Here is a 14,173-nt window from a genome sequence, read left to right on the forward strand (position 1 = left end):
TTTGCCAGTAATTGGACCATAACCCTCCAAACCTTTCCTATCCATGTACCTGTCCAAATGACTTTTAAATGTTGTAACTGCACCCACCTCTACAGCTTCCTCTGGCAGCTTAATCACATACCCACCAGACCTCTGTATGATAAACTTGCCCCTAGGGTCCCCTTTCACCTTAAATCTATGCCCTTTTAGATTCCCCTACTCTGGGGGAAAAATCTGTGGCCATCCACCTTATCTATGCCCCTCATGATTTTATAAACCTCTATCAGGTCACTCCTCCTCTCCAGAGAAATCAGTCCCAGCCTATTCAGCCTCTCCTCATAACTCAGGCTCGTGAATCTTTAGAATTTTTTACCCAAGAGGGCTCTGGAGGTTCAGTCCTTGTGTGTATTCAGACAGAGATGTTAAGAGAATCAAGAGAAAGTGATGCTGAGGTAAAAGATCGGCTGTGATCTTACTGAATGGTAGACCAGGCAGGAGGGGACAAACTGCCTGAAGCTGCTTCCATAAGAGACAGGAGCAGGAGTCGGCCATCTGGCCCGTCAAGCCTGCTCTGCCATTCAATAAGATTATGGCTGATCTGGCCGTGGACTCAGATCCACTTACCTGCCTTTTCCCTATAACCCGTAATTCCCCTACTATGCAAAAATCTATCTAACTGTGTCTTAAATATATTTAATGAGGTAGCCTCCACTGCTTCCCTGGGCAGAGAATTCCACAGATTCACGACTCTCTGGGAAAAGCAGTTTCTCCTCATCTCCGTCCTAATCTACTCCCCCAAATCTTGAGGCTATGTCCCCTACTTCCAGTCTCACCTACCAGTGGGAACAACCTTCCTGCCTCTATCTTATCCCTTTCATAATTTTATATGTTTCTATAAGATCCCCTCTCATTCTTCAATGTTCTAATGTACAGGCTTGAGGGGCCGAAATGGTCTACCCCTGCTTGCCTTCCTTGCAACGCCAGTACTGGACCATACGCCGGATTGGTCCCAGGGCTGAAACGGGGACCTCGCCTCTCCTGACCTCGCCTAATTGGCTGGAAATCGCTTCGGGACCTCCGCAGGCGCTATGGAAATGCAACTCCCGTTTTGCAAGGGACGGCCTGGGAGGATGTCAGCAAACCTCGCCGGGCGGGGGAGACTTGCATTTCCAGAAGGCGGCGGGGAAACAGGTAAAAACATCTCTGCAGGTAGTCGCCACCTGCGCGGCAACGTCAGGCTGGGAGGGAGGATTGACGCAGGAGCTGCCACACCTGGGCTCACCTGGATACACCTGGCGATAAAAGGGAGAAGTGACAAGCAGCTCCGACTGACAGAGAGAGGGGCACCAACTCCGCCAGCAGCAACACCGACACCTTACAAGGTAGGAACCACCTCCAGACCTTCACCTGTGGGAACCCAGCCCAAACCTGGCGCAAGGCGCTGGATTCAGGGTCTTTTTTTCTCTGGTAATCTTTCCTTTCTCTTCACTTTGTGGCGTTGTCTTCATCCCCACCCCTTCCCTCCCCCCTTCCCTCCCCCCTTCCCTACCCCCCACCCCCCACGCCACACCCCCTTCCCGGCTCTTATTTTCACCCCGAGAGCAGGATAGGGTCTGCTTGCTTGCTTTCCTGACACAGGACTTGTGAAGAGCCGGCGGACGGGACCCCCTGTTCCCAACACCGGCGCCGTCTCGGAGTCTCCGGGGCGGGGGGTGGGGGGGGGGGGGGTGGTGCGGGAAACTGGATCGGTAATGGGCACCGGGAGGTGAGAGTTGCCTATTTGTGATGCCTTTCCCTCCGTTTTCTCAGTGGATAGTTACTCCCATTTCTGTAGTGTATCCTTGCCGGTGATCGACTTGTTTATACGATCCTAGCTCTGCACACCACACCCCCCCCCCCCCCAATTTGTTCAGTGGATCTCTGCTACTGACCAACAATGTTAACCGTTCCTACCAGTATCCCATTGATCAGCAGATCCTTTTCAGTGTGCTACATGTTGACTAGATCATTGCAGGTGATCGACTTGTTGACTGGATCCTTGAGGGTGATCGACTTGTTGGTATTGGTATTGCTATTGGTTTATTACCAATAAACTTGTCTTGCATTCCTTTCCTACAGATCAATTCATTACACAGTGCATTGAGGTAGTACAGGGTAAAAAACAATAACAGAATACAGAGTAAAGTATCACGGCTACAGGGAGGTGCATTGCAGGTAGACAATAAGGTGCAAGGTCAAACAAGTCCATCTCATCATATAAGGGAACCGTTCAATAGTCTTATCACAGTGGGGTAGAAGCTGTCCTTGAGCCTGGTGGATGTGCCCTCAGGCTCCTGTATCTTCTGCCTGATGGGAAAGGAGAGAAGAGAGAATGACCCGGGTGGGTGGGGTTTTTGATTATGCTGGCTGCTTCACCAAGGCAGCGAGAGGTATAGACAGAGTCCGTGGAGGGGAGGCTGGTTTCCGTGATGCGCTGGGCTGTGTCCACAACTCTCTGAAGTTCCTTGCGGTCCTGGGCAGAACAGTTGCCATGGCAAGCTATGATGCATCCAGATAGGATGCTTTCTATGGTGCATTGATAAAAATTGGCAATACACCCCCCATTGTTCAGATCTTTGCTACTGACCCATAAGTTGACTGTTCCTAGGAGTATCCCATTGATGTAGATCCTTTCCTGAGTTCTACATGTTGACTAGAACATTGCCTGTGATTAAACTGTTGACTAGATCCTTGAGGGCGATGGACTTGTTGACTAGATCCTAACCATACACCCCCATTGTTCAGTAGACCTTTGCCAGTGACCCATGTGTTGACAGGATTATGCCAGGGTTCCACTGATCAGTAGATACTTTCCACTGCCCTGTACGTTGACTAGATCCTTGCCAGTGATCGACTTGTTGAATAGATCCTTGCCAGCCAGCATCACCCCCCTGCCCCCCCATCTGTTGAATAGATCTTTGCTAGTGACCCAGATGTTGACTGGTTCCTACCAGAGTCCCATTGATCAGTAGTTCCTTTCCTCTGCCCTACATGTTGACTGGATCCTTGCTGGTGGTCAGTAGATCAATCTGCTCATCTGCCACTGTGTCCTGACCAGGGTTGAGGGGTTTTCCTTTGTGTCTGTATCACTTTTACTGCTCAGCTTCCAGGAACTGCACTATGGGATTTGTTTTTGCCTTGTTGGTAGGCCACAGCTGATGCCAACTGCCAGGGGACCACAAAGATTCTGTGGTACAGTTCACTTCATGTCTCTGTGATACTTGAGCAACAAATTGACCCTTCCCTCCAAGGGCAGAGATACCACTTTCCTCCGCTAATCCTGTGCAGGTTGCCCCCTGACTGCCCACATTTGCTACGTCTCCACCTTGCAACCCATCCGTGACTGTAAACAAGCTCTAGGCCTAACACATAGCACAGAAAAAAAAACATCGAGACTGACGACATTTAATCAAAGATTTGTCCAAACAGGCAAAGAGACTAATTCAGACGTCAGGTGTGAACTGTTAGAATCTCGACTGACATTGTCAAACGATGAGTAAAACGTACTCCCAAATCCACATCCTCCACAGACCATGCCAACCAAAACTCTGAGTCAAGGTCAGGGTGAATCATGTTTACATTAAACATGTAACAGGCAACAGGTATTCAGTGTTAGTCACCATCACCTTCTGATGGAAACAAGCAATGAAATCTAAGCCTTCCCAAGAATGGGTAATAAATGATAATAATCAGAATCAGGTTTATTATCAGTGTCTTTTATGATGTGAAATTTGTTTGCAATATGACGTTTTGCAATATGGTTTGTTATTTGTTATATGACATGAAATTGTAGAAGAGTGATGCATTCTCTACCCGAATTAGGCAGAGAAACTACGCTTTAAATTGTTAATTTTTTGCAATTTCTTCTTTCAGGATGAACTGGAAGATAATCGCAGCACTGCCCTTCCTACTGACTGTGTTTAATGATGGATCTGCTCAGGTCACTCCTCCCAGAGGCTGTGGTTCCGACCTCCTATCTGTATACTTCAACCTGTGTGACCTGGATGCTGTTTGGGGGATTGTCCTGGAAACTATCGCTGCTCTAGGAATCGTCATCAGCCTGGTACTGATCGTGGTACTGCTGGGCATCACCCCTTTCATTGCCGACAGCAGGAAGAAGGCTTCCATTCCCATCCTCTGCATCTTCCTTCTTGGCACCATGGGCATCTTTGGTCTAACCTTTGCTTTCATCATCAAATTTGATCAGAGGACATGTCCCACCAGGATCTTCCTCTGGGGTGTGCTCTTTGCCATTTGCTTCTCCTGTTTACTCGTCCAGGTTTGGAGGGTGTTGAAGTTGGTGCGGTCAGGAAACGGTCCCTCTGGGTGTTGCATGGTTGCCATGGTCCTGTGTCTAACACTGGTCCAAGTCATCATTGCCATTGAGTATCTGGTGCTGGTCACCTTCCGATTCAGTAAAGCCTGTGTCTACAACAGTACGGACTTCACCATGCTGCTAATCTATGTCATGTTCCTGATGGCCCTGACTTTCGTCCTGTCCATGTTCACCTTCTGTGGCCACTATCAGAAGTGGAAGAAATACGGCGCGTACATATTTGTGACCATGCTCCTCTCCATTGCGATTTGGGTGGTGTGGATAGTCATGCTGGTGCGCGGGAACGTCTCGCTGAACCGGAGCCCCCAGTGGGATGACCCGACGCTCAGCATAGCGCTGGTTGCCAATGGCTGGGTCTTTCTCCTGTTCTACATTATCCCTCAACTCCGGCACATCACTTGCCCAGCAAAGCCCGAAGATGAACCACTGGATGAGGCGCCTCAGGATCCACACAGCGGAATGATGAGTGGTATAGACAACCAGGTGTTCATGTACGAGGAGCAAGGCAGAGGTGAGTGAGAGGGTCTTGTGGGATGAGAAGATGTGAATGCACCCAGGATGGGAGATCTTGGCTTAAAACTTTGAATAGGGATTTGGCCAAAATAACCTTCTTATGAAGAGTCAAACAGCAGAGAAACAGGCCCTTCAGCCCACTGAATCCGTGCTATCAATTACACTAATCCCACCTTATTCGACCCACATTCCCATCGACTTTCCCCACATTCTACATACTAGGGGCAACTGACAGTGGCCAATTAACCTTCTTTGGGATGTTGGAGGTAACCCGAGCACCCGGGGGGAAGCCCACACAGTCACAGGAAGAACATGCAGACTCCTCATAGACAGAACCAGAGGTTGGGATTGAACCTGGGTCTCTGGAGCTGTGAGGCAGTGACTCCACTACCTGCACCTCTTGTGCAACTATGCTCCTTGGGTATGTAGTTAAAGCCTAGAAATTCTTAGCATCTCTAGAAAGGGAAACAGAGTCACTGTTGCAGGTCAGTGACTTTTCATTAGAACTGGGAAACAGTGGAGATAAACAAGGTGCAGAGATGGAGAGGCCAAGGGCGGTGGTGTTGAAGGCAGGGGCAATTAACACGGTGTAAAGTGGAAGGGCTTGATAAAGGGGCTAGAAAAGACACAGTAAATAGGGATAGCAAGATCATTACCTGAAGTTGTGGAATTTGATATCGTCAGAATTGGTGTGCATTTGAGTGGAGGTTAGAACTATTCTGCATTACCAGTTGAGAGATTAGACTGGGCCTAAACTCCCTAGGGTTAAGAAGAAATTCTTATTGAAGCATATAAATATTTATGAAGCTTGACTGGGTTGATGCAGGAATGTTGTTTGCTGTGAAAATCAAAACCGCAAATGCTGGAAAACTGAAATAAAACCAGAAAGTGCTGCAAGAACTCAGCAGGTCGGGCAGCATCTGCGGAGGGAGAAACAGTTAACGTTTCAGGGCAAGCACCCTGTGGCTGGAGTGTCAAAAGAGGTCATCATTGGACAGCAAAGCTGGTACAGGAGCCACACGGCTGAATCGTGCTTCTGTTTCATGTTCTTACCAGCTGTATTTTCTTGACCAGGGGGTAGTTCTGACCTGCTGACTCCACTTTTCCACAAGGTCCATCTTCAGCCCAGGAAGTGGAATGAAATAAGCATGGTTCAGGAGCTGAAGGGAAGCTTTCAGGGTTATGGGGAAGACTAAGTGGGGAGAATTATCACAGGCTCTGTTACTCCTGGAGGCATTTCTGTTGAGAACCAAGTCAGGTTTGAATGGAATGTAAAAAGTTAAACAACCACTGGTTGATTGGATTGGAGGCAGTCTCCTGAACACCTCTCTAAAATGTATTCATACTTCAGGAGCTATGAATGTGTCTAACAGTGAGTCTACTGCTGGGGCTGAGGTTGGCCTTGAATAATAGAGAACAAAGCAACTAGCGATGAACAGCATTACATTCCACAATACCAGGGGGCTGCCATTCACTCCGGCCTGGCCTACTATAAGCTTGAGGGTCAAGTCCAAGATGAGCTCCCATATGAAGTGCACCTTCCGAAAAGCCTCGCCCTTCACCTCTCCTCAGAAGAAAGGGTTTTCCTATCAGGAGAAACTGAGCAATGTGGATCTGTATTCTTTGGAGTTTAGGAGAATGAGGGGGGAATTTACTGAGACACACAAGACCCTGAGAGGGCTTGACAGAGTAGAAGTTGAGATGTTTTCACATTGGAGAGTCCCGAACAAGATAAAGGCCCAGTCATTTAAAACAGAGGTGCATAAAAATTTATTTTTGTGAAGGGTGGTGAATCTCTAGAATTCTCAACACTGAAGGGTTTTGGAGGCTGGACCATTTGAAGTATTTAAGGTTGAGGTAGATAAATTATTGAAAGACCAGGGAATTGAGGGTGATGGGGATCTAGCACAGAAGAGGAGATGAGGACAGACCAGCCATTGAATGACGGGACAGGTTTGAGTGGCCGAGTGGCCTACTCCTGCTCCTATTTTCTTGTGTTCTCCACACCCTGCGTAGACTCAGGTGATGGTCCACATGCAGATACTGTGACTGTGAAGCAAATTCACGATGTTCCCAGTGCAGATGCTTCCGAAAGGATAGAATAAATGGTTTCGTGGCTAAGTTTGCGGATGACACCAAGATAGGGGGAGGAGTAGGGAGTATTGAAGAGATAGGAAGGTTGCAGAGGAACCTAGACAGTTTAGGAGAATGGGCAAGGAAATGGCAGATGAGATTCAATGTAGGGAAATGTGCAGTTGTACACTTTGGAAGCAGAAATAAGTGGGCAGATTATTATCTAGGAGGAGAGAAAATCCAAAGCACGGAAGTACAAAGGGACTTGGGGGTAATTGTGCAGGATACCTTAAAGGTTAACCACCAGGTCGGATCGGTGGTAAAGAAAGCGAATGCTATGTTGGCATTCATTTCGAGAGGTATAGTGTATAAAAGTAAGGAAGTGTTAATGAGGCTCTACGGGGCACTAGTGAGGCCTCATTTGGAATATTGTGCGCCGTTTTGGGCCCCACATCTTAGGAAGGATGTGTTGACGTTGGAGAGGGTTCAGAGGAGATTTACGAGGATGATTCCAGGAATGAAAGGGCTTAAGTATGAGGACCGTTTGTCGGCTCTTGGACTGTACTCGCTGGAGTACAGAAGAATGAGAGGGGACCTCATAGCGACATTTAAAATATTGATAGGAAAGGACAGAGTAAATGTGGCTAGGCTGTTTCCCTTGGTGGGTGAGTCCAGGACCAGAGGGCACAATCTTAGAATTAGAGGGTACAGTTTCAAAACAGAGATGAGGAAAAATTTTTTTAGCCAGAGGGTGGTGAATTTGTGGAACTCCTTGCCACGTACAGCAGTGGAAGCCAGATCAGTGTGGGCGTTCAAGGAGGAGATAGATAGATATCTAAATAGTCAGGATATCAAGGGATATGGGGATAAGTCCGGTAATTGGGATTAGAATCATTTTTTTTCTTCTTCTTCTTCTTCTTCCCCATTCCCCATTTCTCATTTCTATTTCCCTTTCCTTGGAGCAGACTCGATGGGCCGAATGGCCTGCTTCTGCTCCCTTGTCTTGTGATCTTGTGAGTTTAGAAATCATCAGGGATATTGGAGTGGCTGACAGTGAATGACTGTTTGCATCAGGTTACAGACTTCCTTCAACACTGGGACATGCACGGTAACCATTGGTACAGAGGTGAACAAGGCAGGGGGAGTTGCTGCTGAATGGATGGGGTAGTTAGTTAAACCACACATCTGTGCCTGTGTGCTCACAAGCTAAGTCAACAACTTAACCACCCACATGCAGGCAAGTAATGTGTTTTCAGCCCAGCCTTGTCTCAGCTTTAATATGTGCTCTTGAGAAGTAAACAGTGTGCCTCGTGCTGGCAAGTCCCACTGTATCAATTTAACCAGGAGAAGGAGGATGCTGTGCATCCACTGTAACTGCTTCATCATTCAATTAGAACGTGACACAGCCCCGCCGCACTCCACTTCCCGAGCCCTTTCTCAAGAAGGGAGTCTTCCAGAAATCTTCCCTTGAGTGGAAAAAAAACTTCCTCATTTCTCTCCCTCTAATTGTTAAGATTATGTTCACTTTGCTTTTAACTTTAATAATTTCTCTGCAAATACTCTATTATTTTAATCCATCTTCAACACTCAAGGAAATACAAACCATGGTTCTATAGTTTATAATTAAACCTTCCAGTCCCTCTAGATTTGGGTATCTTTTTCTGAAGAAAGAACTCTTTAATATATGTCCTATTACATATTTCCATTTAGAGCAATTTTCATTGGAATATCAGTTTAATAATTCACAGACTGGAGATTACATTTTGCATTGTTGGTTAATGATTCTTGGAAAACATGCACACAATTCCTTTTATTCAACTTGTTAATATTGTTCCACTTGCTAATTTAAGAAAAGTACCTCATGCTCCACGTTATCAAAACCATTCTAGAGAGCAAAAAAGCTCAACACGTCAAACTTTCCCAGGAAATTCACAAACACCCAGCAAACTATGAGACGTCGAAGACCACTTGAACCTTAGCAAGCTCAGAGACCATCCAGAGAGTCCATAGAGTGCAGTCAGTGCCCAGTGTCCCTCACCAGTTACTGCACCCACTCAGCAGCGCTTGGTGGGGCCGCCAGAATGTAAAGATTCCAACATCTCAAAGGTCTAATGTTATATTCTGTGTTTTTGGGAGGTTAAAGTTCAAAATGGGAAACCTGCCCCATTTAACCCATGCAGTGGTTTCACAGGAGGATGTAACCAAGGGGTGTGTCACATTGCAGAGGGGAAACCATATGGCAGAGTATCATTAGATTCTATAGCAGTGTAGGTTAGTGTGTGTAGCCTTTACTCCTTTATACCTTTTCTCCTTGATCGCTGCCTCATTAAATGTCTGTGATAGAGTAATACAGCATGTAAACAGGCCCTTCGGCCCAACTAGTCCATGCCAGCCAAGATGTCCATCTAAGCTGGTCCTATTTGCTTGCATTAGGCCCATATCCCTCTAAACCTTTGCTATCCATGTATCTGTCCAAACATCCATTAAATGTTGTTATTGTTCCTGCCTCACCTACTTCCTCTGGCTGCTCACTCCACATACCCAGCCCCCTCTGTGTGAAGAACATCCCTAGACCAGTCCCATGTAGGTAGTTGTTGAGAAAGTTTTGTAGGTACCTTGAAATTTTCTCTGGTCTCTGCCAACTGCCTGTGGTTACCTTAGGGTTTTTACAAGAGTGGAGACCATTACGTGGTTATATACCAATGCTCAGGGTATATCGATGTAAAGGGATCAAGATATTGGTGAGTTGTTCTGATTTATTGAAATGGATAACCAGCATGGGCTATAGAGACATTCCTGCAGCTTTCAGTCACACCTCATTTATTTGCCTCCACAGGATTCACCATGAAACACTCCAGTGTGGCCTCTTCACCCCCGTACAGTAACTCCATACCAATGGAAAACAATGTAAGTACTCACCAGCTACCATTACTAGCCTTTATACTCTACTTCTTATTCTGCATCAATGGATATTTTGTTGTGCAAAGGATACAAGGTGCTATAGAACCAAAGGCGCTTCAATCAGCCATTATCTAGTGAATATTAACAGACTCGAGAGGCTGAGTGCTCCCTGTGCCATGGGTGGCAGCTTTTGTGCAGCGTTTTGCAAACACTGTAAAGCTTTATATTTTCGCCGTACACTCCCAACAGCACTGTGGGAGTATCTTCACCAGAAGGACAGCAGCCATTCAAGAAGGCAGCTCACTGCCACCTTCTCAAGGGCAGTTAGGGATGGGCAATAAATGTTGCCCTTGCCCCCATCCTGAAAACGGAATAACCAGAAGCAGATACTTCACAAGAGAACTTCAGTCGTGAACAGTCCCTCCAAACCCATTCAAAAATCCCGACCCTTCTCTATATTGGACTGTGGTTAAATGATCACAGAGTTTCTGCTTGGCTCCTTGCCCTGTTCCACATACTGACCATTCATTACCTAATGGAAGGTTTAAAGGCTCACAGCACACCACCACTTCCCCTCTACCCCACCCCCACCCAGCCCTAACCTTGATCCCAGTCTGACTCACTCAGATGATTCAGGAAGGTCACTTTGACCTTGGCAGACTCCTCTGAGTCTGTGTATCCTGGATTTCACTCCTGGAGTTTGGGCAAACACTGTGCACAGTCAGCAGGGAATCTGTGGATTGATCTCATACCCTCACCACCCATTCATATCCACTGCTCAACATAGGAAGCACCAACCAGGAAATCCAAGGAATTCCTTAGAATGATCTTCCAAAAGGTGTTGACAGAAGGTTTTTTATAAACGTGGAATGTTTTTGTGTGAATATTTTCTCTGAGAGTGTGTCTGCTACAGTGGAACCCTTTGCAAAGGAGAGGGGGTTTTAGACCCTCAAACCAGGATGGAAATGTCAGTTGGACAAATTCCACACATCTCTCATCTGGAAGTTGCCAAAGAATCATGAGCTTTATCATGGGTGAATGGGTGAACACAGTCTAAACTCTGGGACAGACACAGGCGATGGCAGAACTACTCAGCAGGTCAGGTTGTGTATATGGAGAGAGAAGCAGTCAACATTTGAAACGTTAACTCTGCTTGTCCCTCTGCAGATGCTGCCTGACCTGCCGAGTGTTTCAGGCATTTTCTGTTTTTGTTTCAGATTCCCAGCTTCTGCAGTATTTTGCCTCTGTCTTAGTCCCGTATGTAAATTTACAGTTGTTATTCATGTCTCTGATCTAATCCCTCCTATGTTATCTTATAGATGTACAGTGCACCGCCGGAGTTTACAATCCCTCGGCCACAGACAAAGTCCAACTACTACCCAGCTCCTTTCCTACAAGATCCTTATCTCAACTACCAGAACAGGCAGACAACGTTCTAGAGCATGTGGATTCAGCCAGAAGCCCCAGAGGACTCCCGATCCCGAGCTGCACACTTCATGTTACGAACCGCTCCCCCACACACCGCAGGACCACTGCAAATCCCTCCAATCTTCAGCTGATTAACACGTAAACCTTCCTCAGGAATGCTGAGACATGTAACTATTTATATAATGGATTTAATGACTCTTGTCACTCCCTCGTTACACGATGCCTGATGGCACAGTAGCATGGGGAGTTCAGGTGGTTGTCACATCTGCTGATCTTGCTACAAGGTTACAAAGATCAGCAAGGGAAAAGATAAAATGAATGAGTGCTTTGACCTATAATATGAATTAGATCATCAGCCTTGAGATTAATGTTCCACATCTCTGTGCTCCACGGGTGCATTGTTCATGGACACTCCTGGCGTTGATGTCAATGGCTGGACATTACAAATACTTGGGATGTCCTGCTGTTCCTACCTGCCTTGCCTCTTTCCCACTACTCCAGTAGGTACTGCCTCATCTCAGCCCCTCAGGCTGTGGTTCCACCTTCTGGTACACATACCCTGAAGGTGCATTCACAGCCTTACCGACGCCACCCTTTGCACGTGCATCACCTTCCGTCAGAAGTGGCTGTGGAATGATTAGGAGCCAGACTCTCGAACATCCAGCCACCCTCCACTCGCCTGATCGGAGGCAACCAGTGTTCGGGATAAAGCCCCTATCAGCTGCTGAAATCCCCAAGCATAGAAAGGCCAACGTCTTCCTAAGTTTGGGACACCTCTTTATCTTGTAACTCTTATACTGTAACCAGCAAAACAAGCCAGCTCACCAGTGCGCTGGCTCAGAACGTGTCTGAAGCTGGGGCATCTGTTACAGTTGAACACTTATTTTCTGATAGCATTGTACTTTCCCCAAATAAACCCAGGTCTGGATGGGAAAAATCAGCAGTGAATCCCAGCTAAACCTTATGCTTCCTGCCTTCAGAATCTGTGAGTGGAACTAGTGTATATCCAGTTCAGATGAAGGGTCTCAACTTGAAACATCGACTCCCTGGCCCGCTGAGTTCCTCTAGCCGTTTGTTTCATGCTCCAGATTCAAGCATCTGCCGTCTCTTGTGTCTCCATATAACTGTAAATTGCCTGTGTAACTTTAATGTAAATATAATTTATCTATTTTAAAGCAATGTTTTTACTCTTATGCCAAACTGAAGTTAAGCATTTTTGTAGTATCAATAAAATGTACTTAAAGATTTGTATAATATTGCCTCAAATTGGATTATTATTTTAACAGAAAGAAAACATAGTTTAATTAATCTTCATGTTCCCTCCACTATTCAGTTGGCCCCACCCCCACCTGATCTCACCCGCTCTTCTGGTCTCTCCTCCCTTCAACCCCAACTGATTTTCCCCCACTTCCATGTCCCTTGGGGAAGTAAATCTGCTTCCCTTGCGTGGCTTTTCTGCGATTCAAGATTCACAGAGATGGGACTGTTTTAACTGCCCATTTCAGTGATCTGTCAAGGCATTCGGTTGATTGAAACTACTGTGAATGAAACCAGACGGATTATCCAACCTGGGCTCTGGATCCAGATGTAGCAAAGGCTTTGCAACCTTCTCCTCATGAACATCTGGTGACTGGGGTCTAAATCTGTCGGGATGTTCCACAACTGGTGAAACAGTGTTCCGTCATACTCATTCTCACAAAACCACACTTATCAGCCAATATCCTGGATCCTCAACGTGATCCCTGCCCATGTCCTGTCCCACTGGGAGGTCTGAGAGAGTGATGCAGTGGAAGGGAGGCCTAAACGTTGACTCTGTGGTGTCCTGTGACATCAGGTCAATAATGGAGAAGGAAGCCACGTCCAGAATAGTCTACAATTCAATGGCATAAACATTGAATTCTCTAATTACAGGTAACCTGCTCCACTTGTGTCTCTTTCTCTCCGTCCCTGGTCTACCCAGTTCCTCCTCCGCACACTCAACACTCCCCTCAGCCCCCATCACCCAGTTTCTTTCCCCTCTCCTCCATCTGCCAATCACCCTTCCTCACCTGGATCCACCTATGGTTTGCCAGTAGCTGCCCGACCCCTTCCCCCAGCCTATCTCCCCTTTACTCTTTCAGCGCAGATGAAGGGTCGTGACCCGAGACATCGACCATCCCTCTGCCTCCACAGATGCTGCCTGACCCACTGAGTCCCTCCAGCAGTTTGTAATTGGTCTGATGACCGCTCTCACTCCTTAACTAACAACTCTCTACTCTTAGTGCATTCAGTCCGCCTCTCAGATCGTTTCCATTTGAGAGAAGCACTCGTGCAGCAAGGGCAAAGACGAGCGGCACTGGTGCTGCAGCAGGTAGTGCTGCTGCCTCGCAGCTCCAGGGACAAGGTTCGATCCCGACCTCGGGTGTTGTCCGTGTGGAGTTTGCTCATTCTCTCAATGAGGATTTGCTCCATGTCCCTGCAACATAATCTCTCTCACACACCCACCCACTCCCCTGTCATTCCTTTTACCACTTACCAACACTGAAGGATCACTTAAAGTTACAAATAAATAAGGCAGGGGAATAGAACTAACAGCCTCGCTCCTTTGGGAGCTGGCATGGACACAATGGGCTGAACAGCCTCCTTCTCTGCCGTCATAAATAAAAAATACACCCTGGGCGAGGGACCAACAGAATCAGCAAGGGTTACTGATGTGTAGTAACTAGTCATTGTTCAATTCATTCTCAGCTCCTCAGATACTAGAGCAGTCCATGACTGTGTACATAAAGACTTGAACAGCTTTCCAATAAATGCCAAGTGTGCCAAGCCATTCATTGGTATTACCATTACCATCCACATCTCAGGGTCATTACTGACCAGATACCTAACTGGAGCGGCCACAAGAGCAAGTCAGGGGCTGGGGTT

The 14,173-nt window shown here is 46.9% G+C and overlaps 2 protein-coding genes across 3 annotated transcripts in view; one reads left to right on the top strand and one right to left on the bottom strand.

The window, feature by feature from the left end:
• The window catches only part of LOC127585420 (parvalbumin, thymic-like), a 30,065-nt gene extending 28,045 nt beyond the window's left edge, over positions 1 to 2,020 (bottom strand). Inside the window, exon 1 of the mRNA XM_052042844.1 lies at positions 1,933 to 2,020. Within this exon, the coding sequence (XP_051898804.1) occupies positions 1,933 to 1,943 (11 nt within the window). The 5' untranslated portion in view covers positions 1,944 to 2,020. The remainder of the gene's footprint in view (positions 1 to 1,932) is intronic.
• On the top strand, positions 1,272 to 12,469 carry LOC127585628 (G-protein coupled receptor family C group 5 member B-like). Of its 2 annotated transcripts, none has more exons than XM_052043237.1 (4): positions 1,272 to 1,361; positions 3,892 to 4,865; positions 9,777 to 9,847; positions 11,161 to 12,469. In XM_052043237.1, the coding sequence occupies exons 2-4, from the start codon at positions 3,893 to 3,895 to the stop codon at positions 11,278 to 11,280; spliced, it is 1,164 nt and encodes a 387-aa protein (XP_051899197.1). In that variant the 5' UTR covers positions 1,272 to 1,361; position 3,892; the 3' UTR covers positions 11,281 to 12,469. The 2 variants fall into 2 exon arrangements, with proteins under 2 accessions (XP_051899197.1, XP_051899198.1); XM_052043238.1 differs by having other exon boundaries at positions 1,341 to 1,446.
• Positions 12,470 to 14,173: the final 1,704 nt, after the last annotated feature.

The sequence above is a fragment of the Pristis pectinata genome, chromosome 33 (assembly GCF_009764475.1).
Source record: "Pristis pectinata isolate sPriPec2 chromosome 33, sPriPec2.1.pri, whole genome shotgun sequence".
NCBI lineage: Eukaryota > Metazoa > Chordata > Chondrichthyes > Rhinopristiformes > Pristidae > Pristis > Pristis pectinata.